Source organism: Antennarius striatus, chromosome 14 (genome assembly GCF_040054535.1).
Source record: "Antennarius striatus isolate MH-2024 chromosome 14, ASM4005453v1, whole genome shotgun sequence".
Classification (NCBI taxonomy): domain Eukaryota; kingdom Metazoa; phylum Chordata; class Actinopteri; order Lophiiformes; family Antennariidae; genus Antennarius; species Antennarius striatus.
In genome coordinates this window covers 1,147,330-1,160,869 of record NC_090789.1, presented here as the reverse complement: position 1 = coordinate 1,160,869, position 13,540 = coordinate 1,147,330, and the positions used below count along the sequence as shown (strand labels likewise).

Genomic DNA, 13,540 nt, shown 5'->3' with positions numbered 1-13,540 from the left:
GAAGTTCTGACCAATAAATAATCTTAATCTTAAAACTGTCAGCATTTTAGATTTGTACATGAAATTTAAAATTTTTAACTTAGCATGTTCACTAGCATTAGCCTCAGCAAACAGCCAGATGTGGACTCTGATTGAGATTCCTCGAGTTTCTATTTAGAAGCCAAACTTTGAGATTTCTGTGAGGATGTTGTCGATGTTGTTCTTCACCGCTGGCTAACTCAAACCCGACTTGAGAAAACTAGGAAGCGCCATAGGGTCAAACGTGATATCGACCAATCACAATGACGACCAGAGACGTTTGTGTTTCTGAATCCGGATTTATTCCCAAAAAAGTTCAAAAGTCTCTAAATTGTCCAAAAAAACAAAAACTAAAAAAAATAACGATGACATCATCGGGCTTAAATAAAAACACGGCGTCCATTTTCGAGCCATTGTCACCTGTGGTGGCGGCGGCGGCGGATTCGTCCGTCCGTCCGGCCTCAGCTCTGCTGTAGCTTCTGTCCGCCATGGCGCCGGATGTGCCGCTTGTAGTTGGAGTTGTCGCTGAAGCGGCGGCCGCACTCGTCGCAGCGGTACGGCTTCTCCCCCGTGTGGATGCGCAGGTGCTTCTGGTAGCCGTCGAAGCGCGTCAGCCGCTTGCCGCAGATGTCGCAGGTGTACGACTTGTCCGCTTTGGGGTCCACCTTACGGTGAACCTGCACGTGTTTGGCCCAGTGGCTGCGCTGGGTGAAGGCCCGCCCACAGACGGCGCAGACGTACGAGTCCGCCGCCACCCCGGACGGCGTCTCCAGTTTGACCCGGTCCGGTTCCTCCGACGCGTCGTCGTCCAGGTCCGAGCCGCCCGGCGGGATCGACGGTCCCGGCCGCTGGTCCAGCTCCAACAACGACGACGCGTCCTGCTCGTCGCTCTGGAACGGCTCCTCCCACGGCTCCTCCTCCTGTTTGATCTGAGGCGACGCCCCCTCTCTGGAGCTCCACCCCTGCTGCTCGCACACAACTGCCAATCACAGCAGACTGCAGAGTCAGCTGATTGCTTGAACAACGAGCATCAAGATCTGAAAACTTCAAATCCAGAAACTTCATTCAGAATCAAATGAGACCACACCCTCCTGCCGTGACCTTTGACCCTGAACACGTCGTCACACAAAGAAGTTTCTTCTAGAATTTTTAATGAAATACTGATGTGTATTCAGATCTTCGGGATCTGTTGTATTTTGTATTTTGCTTTTTTAGAAGGCAGGGGAAAAAAGCTTTTTAAAAATTATATATCTCTTGTTTTGGCAAAGTTTTAAGTTCATGAATATGAGAAGCAAATATATGAATTCAAAAATTTTATACTTTTATATAAAAATCAGTTAATTGAACAAAAGGCATTATAAACTTTAGATACTTGTATTATATTCACATTATTTCACCCAATTCTGATTGTTATATAATCTTTTTATTTACGGTTATTTTGAAATAAAGCAAAAAAAAAAAAAAACCCACACGCATTATAACCCCATTATAAACGGTTCTGTGTTATAAACGGTTATAACGGTGCCCTCCTTAAACCGGGACCGGCTCCGAACCTGAGGCGTCGGTCCGGACCGAGACGCGGGGCGTCCGGGAGAGCTCCAGCAGCCGCCGCTGCCGGTCGATCTCCAGCTTGGAGCGGGAGATCTCCTCCTCGTAGGCGGCGATGGTTCTCCCGAAGGCCGTGAAGATCTCCTCGGCGGCGGCGGTGAGCCGCTGGTTGATCAGCAGCCGCAGCAGCTCGATCTTCGACATGTTGGCGTCCGAGTAGCGGCGGAGCGAAGCGTCCTGCTGGAGTACTTCCGGGTTCCTGTGCGCATGCTCAGGGAGTTCTCGAGATAGCTCTATCGCCCCCTGGCGGAGAGGCAGTCCAACGACCGAGACAGACTTGAAATATAAAAACTGATGTTTCAAACGTTTGAAACATGGAAGAAATTCACTTTTTAAATGAAGTATGAACGTTTTTACAAAAGTAAGACATAAATTCATCTTTAATTTTCTTTTCTTGCTGTTTAAAACCAGGAGAGCAGCTCAACCTCCAGAAACACCAGAACGGACGATCTGACGTCTCACCAGTGGTTCTGTTTGTTTCTCTGAATCTTACTATGAGGAAACAGTTTTACCCGTCATGTTCTGATCAGGTCAATCCATTTTATTCATAAAGCACCAAATCATAAAAAAACAAGTTATATCAAGGCACAGGGACCCAATGTCTCTCGTGAGAAGAACATGGGGAGAGACTTTGTCTGAAAACCGGATGAATTTTTGTGTGTAAAAAGAAAAAAAGTGTTAAAACATTTAAATAATGTTTTTTTAAAGAGTCAAAGGACGTAACTAGAAGACAGAAAAGTTTTCCATGATCCAAAAGCTGTTTAAATCAATCCACTGGACTTCAAGAAAGTTTCTTGAAGACGTTTCACCTCATCCAAGAGGCTTCTTCAGTTCTTGTGGTGGTTGGGTCAAGATCAACCACAAGAACTGAAGAAGCCTCTTCAGGATCACTGAGAACCGTCATTTGGCACAAACTATGAATCTAATGAACCCGATGACCCTGTCATGTTTTCGGCCCCTCGCTGACCCGACGCCTCCGCTGACACGGGTGTTTGTAGAAGCAGGACAGCTGACTGAAGCGCCGCTCGCAGTTGGAGCAGCGGTACGGCCGCTCTCCGGTGTGCGTCCTCAGGTGCACCGTCAGGTTGCCCTTCTCCACGAAGCCGCGGCCGCAGTACGAGCAGGCGAAGGGCTTCTCGCCCGTGTGGCTGCGGACGTGTCGCACCAGCGTGGCCCGGCGGCCGAAGCTCTTCCCGCAGACGGTGCAGGCGAACGGCCGCTCGCCGGAGTGGATCCTCATGTGCGTCCTGAGGTTCCCCCGCAGCGTGAAGCTCTGTCCGCAGACGCCGCAGCGGAACGCCGCCTCCCTGTGCGTGCCCAGGTGTAGCTTCAGGTTCTCGGCGGCCTCCAGGCGTTTCCCGCATACGCCACAGTCGCTCAGGTGCGCCGAGGAATGAGCGAAGAGATGCCGGACCCGCTGGAACGGCTCGCCGCAGACTTTGCAGGAGAACGCCGAGGGGGTCTGTGGAGGCGGGTCTGGGGAGGTCTGAGGGGAAACCGGTGGTTCCTGCAGATCTTCGGGGTTCCACAGTCCTACGGGGTCGCTCCAGTCGGCCAGGAGGCGGCCGTTGCCGGGGGAACCGCCAGTCGGATCGGAGGACGGCTCGCCACAGTCGCCGCTAGCAGCTTCTGTTTTAATGTGGGTGGCGACGGCGGCGTCCATCCGGTCCGAACGGTCCGGCTGGTCCAGCTGGAGGTTCAGGTCTTCGGGACACAGTTTGATCCAGGACGGAACCGGAAGCGGGTCTGGAGACGGAACACAGGATGAGGAAACGGAACCAACGGCGCGTTCCAAACAGGTGTTTATGTCCGCTGCCATGGCAACAGTCAACCAATCGCCATCTTTGGTTTCAATGCTAATGAGGTGACGTTTGTTTCCGTGACGATGGACAAACGTGGAAGTAACGTGTGTGATTCTATCTTTGCTAAATGGACAATAAGAAGAGTTAATAATAATAATAATAATAATATTAATTAAAAATTAAAATGAGATAATTTGTGATTACTTGTCTACTATCAACAAAATCGATACAATAATTATTTGAAATATCCGATTACTGCCGCGCAGCGGTCACGTGTCCGATCAGCTGATCGATGAGCATCAGGTGAGCCTCCACCTGCTGCCCGGTTCCGTTTCTCCTCCGCGGCCCTCAGGACGTCCAGCTGCCGCCGCTGGAGCTCGATCTGCTCCCGGTACCGGACCACGGTCCTCACGAACACCTCCAGGATGTCGTCCACGGCCGCCGCCAGCCGCTCCGTCACCAGCGTCCTCAGGGTGTCCATCTCGGCCCGGGGGCTGCTCGACCCCCCCGGGCCGACAGCCTCCAGGGAGCCGGAGGAGCAGAGCGGAAGCAGCAGCTGCGGGTCAGAGGTCATGATGAGGAGGAAACGATCCGATGAAGAGCTGAGGATGAAGAGGAGGGACGGAAGCGCGTCGGGACGGTCAGAGCAGCCACCGGAAGCTGCTGCTGGTCGCTGGTAAGATAGCCCCGCCTCCCTGGGGTCCGGCGCCAAAACACGTCCGATGGGAACCAATAAATGTTCCGGGCAGAAGTTTCCTAGTTCCCCTTCCCTCAACCGAACCTTTAACCAGACTTTAGACGTGTTTTATTCAGGGATAAAGTGTTCAATCCACGCGTGATGGTCTGTGAACATGAAGTAAATCTCCTCCTCTTCTTTTCAGGGTCTGGAGTTCTTTGTGAACCAGGAAACTGATCAACTGGATGATTGGGGAGCGTTCAAACCAGGGTGTGTCTCAGTCAGGTGACATCGTTCATAATTTTGGGGGAAATTAAAAAAATGTTGTCACTGAAAGTGCAAAAAAAAAAAAAAATCCTCCATGAATTTCCTTCATTCACTGTTTTTAATCACAAATATTTCCCATTTCAGTGTCGGAGGGTAGAAACAAAAGGTGAGAGACAAGGATCCAGTTTAGAAATAAGAAAATAGTTTTATTAGAATGTTTAAAAAAACCTTCAGATTCTGAACAAAACCTTCATTTAAATATTTAGTTCCATAAATTCTTATTTCATTGGATGAGCTTGGTCTCCATAGAGACGGTGTTGTGTGGGCGTGTCCTGATGGTAACTAACTTCCTGCTACCTCTGCTAGAAAATGAGCCCAGGTCTGTTCCTCGTTTCCACCTACTTGTTAATAAAGTTTGAAGTTTTGAGAAATAAATGTATGGCAAACCTTTTTCTTCTCCAACAGACGATGATGTGGCTGCATTTACAGAACCGACGCCTTCAGTTCTGGATTCAGGAGGATCTGCTGCTCCAGAGGCGACTCCCTCTCCTCTACATCCTTCTCCCTCTTCTCTCCGGCGTCCTCGGTATTTAGATGTCTTATTTTCGCTGACGACACCATGTTGTTTTCTAGAGGCGCGAACATATAAACCGACAAAATAAATGACCCAAAGTGACCAGAAAAAGTTTCTGCAGGACAAAAATCAAGAGATTTATTAACACAAGGTGAGAGCTGAAGAAAGAAGACGACTCCCGGGGCGAGAGACATCACCACCGGGTTCTCCAACCACAGGAGGGTCTGTTTCCCTCAGATGAAGAACTTGGACGTGACGGACGGAGACTCTTTGTCGTGGACGGACGAGTGTCGCTTCAGGTTTTCTTTCCTCGCGAACTCTTTTCCACAGACGGAGCAACTGAAGGGCTTCTCCGACAGGTGGACGCTGACGTGACGGCTCATGGTTCCGTGCTGCGCGAACGTTTTCCCGCAAACCGCGCAGCTGAACGGTTTTTCGCCCGTGTGGAGAACGAAATGCTGCTTCAGGTTTTCTTTTCTGGCAAATCTCTTGCCGCAAACCGAGCAGCTGTACGGTCTCTCGCCCGTGTGCGACACCAGGTGACGGTTCAGAGTTCTCTTGTGGGAGAAGGTCTTACCGCAAACCGAACAGCTGAACTCTTTCTGTCCCGTCAGGAGAGTCAAGCGTCGCGTCACGCTTCCCGTCTGTCTGAACATCTGCTCAAAAACCGAGCCGCCGATCATTCCCCCTCCCATTGCATCGCTTTGATTTATTCGTGAAGGGTGTCCAAACGTCTGACGGCCGCCGGCGTCCTCATCGCTCTCCTGATCGGGTTCCATCTTCACCTGTTTACCTGGATCGGACTGTTCACACTCGTCTGAATCAGTCCTCATCCCTTCATCCTGATGGAGCGCTGAGAACTGAGGCTCCTCCTCCTCCTCCTCCTCTTCTTCTTCATCTTCTTCGTCTTCTTCGCTCTTCACAGGAGCAGGAGAATATCTGAATTCGGTGACGTCAGACTCTCCACCCTGATTGGTCCAGAGTCTCTCCTGTTCCTCTTTTACGTGTTGCGGTTCTGGTGGGTTCTCCTGGTCCGGACTGGGATTCCCATCCTGCTGCTCCACGAGAACCTCTTCCTGATTCAACAGCAGCTGCTGGAAGGCTGTGGAAAACAGGAAGTTGTGTTAACGTCAATACAGCCACCCCCACCCCCCCACGCTGAACTCTCAGTGTTGTGCCAGTTGATGTCAACCATTGGTGGAGTTTCTGGTGCGTCTTAGGGAATAGAACTTTACTATTTAGAGTAGTAATGACATTAAAATGACCTTTAATGGTGATTATAGGTTGAAAGTTAATAAAAAACGACTTACAAACAATTCAACTTATGAACAATTCAACTTATGAACAACCTCTGGGAACCAGTTGTGTTTGTATGTTGAGGACTACCTGTATTTAAACTCTTGGATTTGTTTTAAAAGATGAAGACAAACTTAAAACTAAGATTTTCCACCAAAGTTTCCAACAGAAATCGTGAACGTGAACGCAACACTTTTACTCCAGTATTTAACCAGCAGGAGTATTTCTACCATCAACAGTAACGGATGTCGGGGGAACTCTCCACCTGCTGCCCGGTTCCGTTTCTCCTCCGCGGCCCTCAGGACGTCCAGCTGCCGCCGCTGGAGCTCGATCTGCTCCCGGTACCGGACCACGGTCCTCACGAACACCTCCAGGATGTCGTCCACGGCCGCCGCCAGCCGCTCCGTCACCAGCGTCCTCAGGGTGTCCATCTCGGCCCGGGGGCTGCTCGCCCCCCCCGGGCCGACAGCCTCCAGGGAGCCGGAGGAGCAGAGCGGAAGCAGCAGCTGCGGGTCAGAGGTCATGATGAGGAGGAAACGATCCGATGAAGAGCTGAGGATGAAGAGGAGGGACGGAAGCGCGTCGGGACGGTCAGAGCAGCCACCGGAAGCTGCTGCTGGTCGCTGATCCAGATCGCCCCGCCTCCCTGAGGTCCGGCGCCAAAACACGTCCGATGGGAACCAATAAATGTTCCGGGCAGAAGTTCCTGGTTCCTGTTTTTAAATCTGAACGTGTTCAAACACGAAAACTCCGCTTTGAACGAGTCGCGACGGCGGAAGAAGCTAATGTTAAAAATACATGAATGAATGAATAAAAAACTTCAGACTTAAGGGAGAATGGAGCGGCTACATCCATTCCGACCAGAAGGTGGCGGTAGTGAGCATCAGACGATGATCGTTAACTGACCAGAAACACACGAAGAAGACTCCGGCCCACCGCGGAAGTCTGTCACTAGCAGAAGAACCCGTACCGAGGCTAACAGGCTAACTGTCGGTCACGTGTGACGTCCGTTCCCATCAGCCCCGGTCGGAGTGACGCAGCAGAGCCAGAATGTGTGACTGAACCCGTTCAGACGGACTCTGTCTCGGGCTGCTCTCCCGTTAGCCGCTGATGCTAACACAAGTCACCGGAAGTAGCACCCGGAGCTAAACGGAGCCTCCCGGTAGAACCCGGAACAGAACAGCTGGTCACGTGACGCGGCATCGCCTCCATGGAGGAACCTGATGTCAAAGGTCCAGTCCGCTCACACACAGGTGGGTTCTGGGTCTGGTTCTGGGTCTGGGTCTGGTTCTGGGTCTGGTTCCGTCCGTTTCCCTTTCATTGTTGTTGTTCTTCTCTGTCTTTTCTTCTTCGGTGGTTTATATCCGGGAGAGACGAGACTAAATGTTATTTAATGTTCTAACCCAGAACACGATGGTTAGATGACTGTTTCACTGAAGCTTTGAGATGGTTTACATCCATTTGGACGTGTCTCCATTCATTCATTCATTCATTCATTCATCCATCCATCCATCCATCCATCCATCCTCATGGTGTTTCACACAATAAAAACACTGATTTCTGTGTCTCTTCATTGTCCTCAGACGTCCAGCAGCTGTCAGTGATTAAAGTAGAGGTTCTCCATGAACAACTGAACCAGAACCTCAGTCCAAACCTGATGGAGGTTCTGAATATTAAAAAGGAAAAGGAGGAGATCTGGATCAGCCAGGAAGGAGAGCAGCATCAAGATCAAATGAGGACTGAAGAAGAAGACGGTAAAGACCCAGAACCAGACAGGAACTCAGAGTCTTCTGAACCAGAGACTGATGACAGTTCAGACTGGGATGATTCCAGGAAACCAGAACCAGGTTCAGACCCGTTAGAAAGTGATGGAACACCAGAACCAGGAGGGAAACCGTTCAGCTGCTCAATGTGTGGTAACGGTTACCTGCGGAAGTCTTCGCTGAGAGATCACATGAGGCTTCACGCAGAGGGAAAACATTTCAGCTGCTCTGTTTGCAGCAAGAAGTTTCTATGGAGGACAGGAGTTGTGAGACACATGAGAGTCCACACAGGAGAGAAACCCTACAGGTGTGAGATCTGTAACGCAAGACTGACGGAGAAATCCACTCTGATCGCGCACCTTAGAATCCACACGGGAGAGAATCCCTTCAAGTGTTCCGTTTGTGAGGCGTCTTTCCACGTCTCGTCCCATTTGTCCAAACACATGAAGGTTCACACCGGAGAGAAACACTTCAGCTGCTCGGTCTGTGGTCAGAAGTTTGCTCAGCGTGAAGCCCTGAGACGCCACAGATCCGTCCACAAAGGAGAGAAACTGTTCAGCTGCTCTCTTTGTGCTAAGAAGTTTGTGAGCAGGGGATCGCTGAGGAAACACGGGACGATCCACTCGGGAGAAAAGCCTTTCAGCTGCTCGGTTTGTGGAAAAACGTTTGTTTGCCGCAGCTCCCTGAGACGACACAGGACGGCCCACTCAGAAGAAAAGCCCTTCAACTGCTCGGTTTGTGGGAAAGGTTATACCCGCTCTGAGAATATGAAACGGCACAAGTGTCAAACGAGAGGAGAAGCTGTCTGAGGTCGACATGGACAGACGGGGGGTCTTGTCCCCTTCCTTCTTCAGAGACTAATTGTGTAAAGTATTTATTTTTCTGTTAAAACTAAATGTAATAATCTGTGCTGCTCTAGAAGAATGAAAACATCAGAAATTTAATCGCATTTAGAAACTCGGTGAATTTACTGAAAGTCTGCTGCAAAACTCAAGTAGGAAATAAAAACTCACCTGAACGTGAACCAACAACTGAATCCAGGTGGGAGAAGTTTATTATGTTGTATTTTCCGGACTAAAAGTCGCCACTTTTTTCACACGAGCACGAGACGGACATTGAAGAGAGACCGTGCCATACTTTGATTGGGTTTTGAATAAATATTTTGCACATGATGCACACGCCTTATGATGTAAAACGTAAAGAAAGCCACGCGATGCAGCTTTTAAGTTAAAGGCTGTCGAAGCGGGAAAGCTGCTGCATGTTAGCTTAGCATCAGTGAATTGATATTGAGACGTTGGACACGGCAGGGTTTTACTGTTGTGTTACAGGCAGTAATGAAAAAAAAAGTGGTTATTAATATGTTGCTGCTGCACAGTACATTCGTACAATCTTGACAGCTCGTTGTAAATGTCTGTAATTGCTTGTTTGTTGCACCTGTGTTTTGTTTTTGTACTCTATACTTGAACCCGAGTCCTTTTTTGCACTGAGAGATGCCAGAAAGATTTGTTGCACACTTGTGTCTGATGACATTAAAGGCATTCTACACTCTTAAAAATCTTTCTATGTAAATATACGTATGTAACAACACTTCCCTGCCTGCAGCTTATACACAGGAGCGCTCAGCCGTCAATAGTCCAGGAATAACTCTGATAACTGTTAGTATCCGGAAAAAGAAAGAGTTTATTGTTATTATTACTATAATTATTAAAAAGCACCAGACTACACCAGGAAATGGGGCGGCTGTATCCACTCTGACCAGAAGGTGGCGGTAGTGAGCATCACGATTGTTTAGCGACCGGAAACACACGAAGAAGACTCCGGCCCACCGCGGAAGTCTGTCTCTAGCAGAAGGGAACCCGTACCGAGGCTAACAGGCTAACTGTCGGTCACGTGTGACGTCCGTTCCCATCAGCCCCGGTCGGAGTGACGCAGCAGAGCCAGAATGTGTGACTGAACCCGTTCAGACGGACTCTGTCTCGGGCTGCTCTCCCGTTAGCCGCTGATGCTAACACAAGTCACCGGAAGTAGCACCCGGAGCTAGACGGAGCCTCCCGGTGTGAACGGACGATGTTCCCCCCGTCAGAACAACGAGCATGTTAGCTCTCTGCTAGCCTCCACAGCTGGTCACGTGACGCAGCATCGCCTCCATGGAAGAGGCTGATGGGAAAGCTGGAGTCCGCTCACACACAGGTGGGTCTGGGTCCGGGTCTGGGTCCGGGTCCGGGTCCGGGTCTGGGTCCGGGTCCGGGTCTGGGTCTGGGTCTGGGTCTGGGTCCGGGTCTGGGTCTGGGTCTGGGTCTGGGTCCGGGTCCGGGGCTGGGTCTGGGTCTGGGTCTGGTCTCAGTCCGCTGGAACCTGAAGTTCTTTTTCCTCTCAAAAGAATTTCCTTGTTGTTCTTGGTTCAGAACGAACAAAAGAAAATGTCAGGACCAGAAAAAAAAGTGTTTCCACTCTGGGTCGGTTGAGCTGGTCCCCTTGTGATCAGTGTAGGCAGTATGTGGCCCCCAGATTAACATGAGTGTAGGGGCCTCCGATTGTTCAGTTGTTAGATTTGTTTTATGCCCTCATGGTGGTCTTGTAGGAGTCTGTCAAAGCACTTTCCATTCTAAGGGGACCTTCCTGATGGAGTGGGTGGTTACCAGCTGCCTTGTGACCAGGAGGGTGGACTGTGGCTGTGGGTGAACCGATAATGTGGTCAGACCATGAAGCCGGTTGATTGTCCTTTTGGTTCTTGTGGGACAGTCCGTCACCTGGTAGAGACCAGCGAAGTAGAGTCAGAATAGCATCAGAATAGCATCCCAGAAGGTCCACGTGAGCCTCCAGGGGTCATCTTCTGTAAAGACGAACAGCCCCTGGGTCTCCTCCTCAACTCCACCTGGATAGGGTGTCAGATCTCAATTTGTCCCCTTTGTTTTCAGAACCAGTAGTTTCTCCCCAATAAAAAAGAAAACTGGCTACTTAGAAAGCTGGTTAGAAAGTTAAAATGCCCATGTGTCATGAATAACACACACGATGTCTTCACTAGAAGACAAAAAGACACTAAACGGGTAGAGCACAAAGGAGTCAAAAATGTTTCCTAATGTCCATCCATCCATCCATCCATCCATCCATCCATCTTCAACGGTTCGTGAGCAAGCCTCTTATTCTATCTGCACACAATAAAAACACTAATTTCTGTGTGTCTTCATTGTCTGCAGACGTCCAGCAGCTGTCTGTGATTAAAGTAGAGGTTCTCCATGAACACCTGGATGGGAACCTCAGTCCGGACCTGAACAACGTGATGGAGGACTGCAAAGAACCAGAGCCAGTCAGGAACCTACATCAAGGAAGTGATGACAATACTTCACAATGTTCTGAACCAGAGACTGTAGACAGTAAAGAGGAGTTCACCCCCAAGCAGCAGGACTGGAGCCCCAGTCTGGATCAGCATGACCCCCCAGAACTGTTTAAAATTAAAGAGGAGGAAGAGGAACTCTCAGTTCAGGAGGCAGAGAAGCTTCAAGGTCTAGAGGAGGGTTCTGTCACCAAGTTCACATTCACTCCTGTGTTTGTGAAGAGTGAAGAAGACGACAAAGACACACCTCAGTCCTCACAGCTTCATCAGACCAATGAGATAAAAAGTGAAGCTGAGGACTGTGGAGGACCAGAACCAGACAGGAACTCAGAGTCTTCTGAGTCCGAGTCTGATGACAGTTCAGACTGGGATGATTCCAGGAAACCAGAACCAGGTTCAGACCAATCAGAAGGAGATGGAACACCAGAACCAGGAGGGAAACCGTTCAGCTGCTTAATCTGTGGTAACAGTTACCTTCGGAAGTCATCACTGAGAGACCACATGAAGCTTCACGCAGAGGGAAAACATTTCAGCTGCTCTTTCTGTAGCAAGAAATTTTATTCTAGGACTGGAATCGAGAGACACACGAGAGTCCATACAGGAGAGAAACCCTACAACTGTTACTTCTGTGATCGAGGCTTTGCACAAAAATCCGCTATGGTCAAACACCTTAGAATTCACACGGGAGAGAAGCCCTTCAAGTGTTCCATTTGTGAGTCGTCTTTCCGTATCTCGTCCCATTTAACCAAACACTTGAAGTATCACGCTAGAGTGAAATGTTTCAGCTGCTCTCTTTGCAGTAAAACCTTTGATCAACGTGAAGCCCTGAAAGAACACAGATTGGAACACAAAGGAGAGAAGCCTTTCAGCTGCTCGGTTTGCGGTAAAACTTTTGCTCGGCGTGGAACCCTGAACCGACACGGAACGGTCCACTCAGGAGACAAGCCCTTCAGCTGCTCGGTTTGTGGTAAAGGGTATACACGTCCTGAGACTCTGAAACACCACATGAGTGTCCATTCAGAGGAGAAGGGACCACAGTCTTCGTGAACACTTCCAGGATGTCGTACACAGCATTTGTCAGCTTATCATTCCTCAGGTTCTCCATTTCTTGGTGACTCCTTGGAGAATCGCGCAAACTGAGAACCTATAGAGAGACGGAGGAGTAGAATAGAAGGAGAAGCTGCTGGTTGGTGGACATGATGAATGGTCACAGCATCGAGAACAGACCCATTGAACGTTCCTGTTGTCTGCTAGTCTAGACAGCCACGCCTCCCTGAATGGAGAGGAAGAGGTCCAACATGAAACGCGTCTGACGGAAACAGTCTACCTGTCAGAGGGTTCCTGGTCACAGTTCTTACATCTTGTTGTCAGTACACAGGACTCACTTACACTGTTGAACTATGTCAGAGTCTCCGCATAGTAGAGTACATAAAGACGTAGTTTCTATTAATGTAGTTGCTCAAACTGACACTAGTACCATGAAAAAAAGACTTTTCAAAACAATTCATTCCTGTAGAATCATGTTGGACACACCACATTGGGTACATGTTGAGGTAGATTCTACTCATCTAGAGTGTTCAGACTGACTTAGTCTTGATTTTGCTAACTATATTAAAGTCTTTGCGTCCTTTGTGTTTGAGTCCTCTCAAACGTTGAATCAGAATCACCTGGACCTCTCCCTGAGGTGTGGACACGTTTCATCCAGGAGGTTCCATCAGCCCAAACTGACAGGTGGGAAGTTTTTATACGTTTAAACTCCTGTGAGGTTGTAAACGCAGATCCAGTGTGGTCACATCTTTACAATCAGCCCAAACAGCTCCACTTCATATTTACTACACTGTGATCAGTGGTGTGAACATCACTGCATTTACAATTGGTTTAATTCAACAAACCTTGTGTTAGTGAGTTTTAGAAGGGTTTGGTGGCAAATTCTTGTCTCCACTGGGAAGAAATCATCGCCTCAAAGAAAGTATGAATGAGTCTAGATTCAGCCGACAAGCATCGAGAACATCCATCACCACCAATCAGGACACAGTAACTGTTAGTATCCCTGAAAAAAATTATTATTATTATTATTATTATTATTATTATTATTATTATTATTATTATTATTATTACTGCCATTAAAAGCACCAGATTTCATGAGAAAATGGAGCAGCTATCTGCATTCTGACCAGTAGGTGGCGGTAGTGAGCATCAGAC

The 13,540-nt window shown here is 49.0% G+C and overlaps 2 protein-coding genes across 2 annotated transcripts; one reads left to right on the top strand and one right to left on the bottom strand.

Annotated features, from left to right (window-relative positions):
* Window positions 1-180: 180 nt before the first annotated feature.
* LOC137607736 (zinc finger protein 665-like) lies at window positions 181-6,886 on the bottom strand. Its single transcript, XM_068333679.1, has 6 exons — window positions 6,507-6,886; window positions 5,184-6,047; window positions 4,859-5,060; window positions 3,744-4,225; window positions 2,679-3,372; window positions 181-765 (listed from the first exon to the last, which is right to left on the bottom strand). The coding sequence occupies exons 1-6, from the start codon at window positions 6,763-6,765 to the stop codon at window positions 480-482; spliced, it is 2,787 nt and encodes a 928-aa protein (XP_068189780.1). The 5' UTR covers window positions 6,766-6,886; the 3' UTR covers window positions 181-479.
* A 198-nt stretch (window positions 6,887-7,084) lies between these two features.
* LOC137607735 (zinc finger protein 665-like) lies at window positions 7,085-13,391 on the top strand. Its single transcript, XM_068333678.1, has 4 exons — window positions 7,085-7,494; window positions 7,825-8,787; window positions 10,142-10,336; window positions 11,202-13,391. Exons 1-4 carry the CDS (start codon window positions 7,452-7,454, stop codon window positions 12,383-12,385), a joined length of 2,385 nt encoding a protein of 794 aa, XP_068189779.1. The 5' UTR covers window positions 7,085-7,451; the 3' UTR covers window positions 12,386-13,391.
* The last annotated feature ends 149 nt before the right edge of the window (window positions 13,392-13,540 follow it).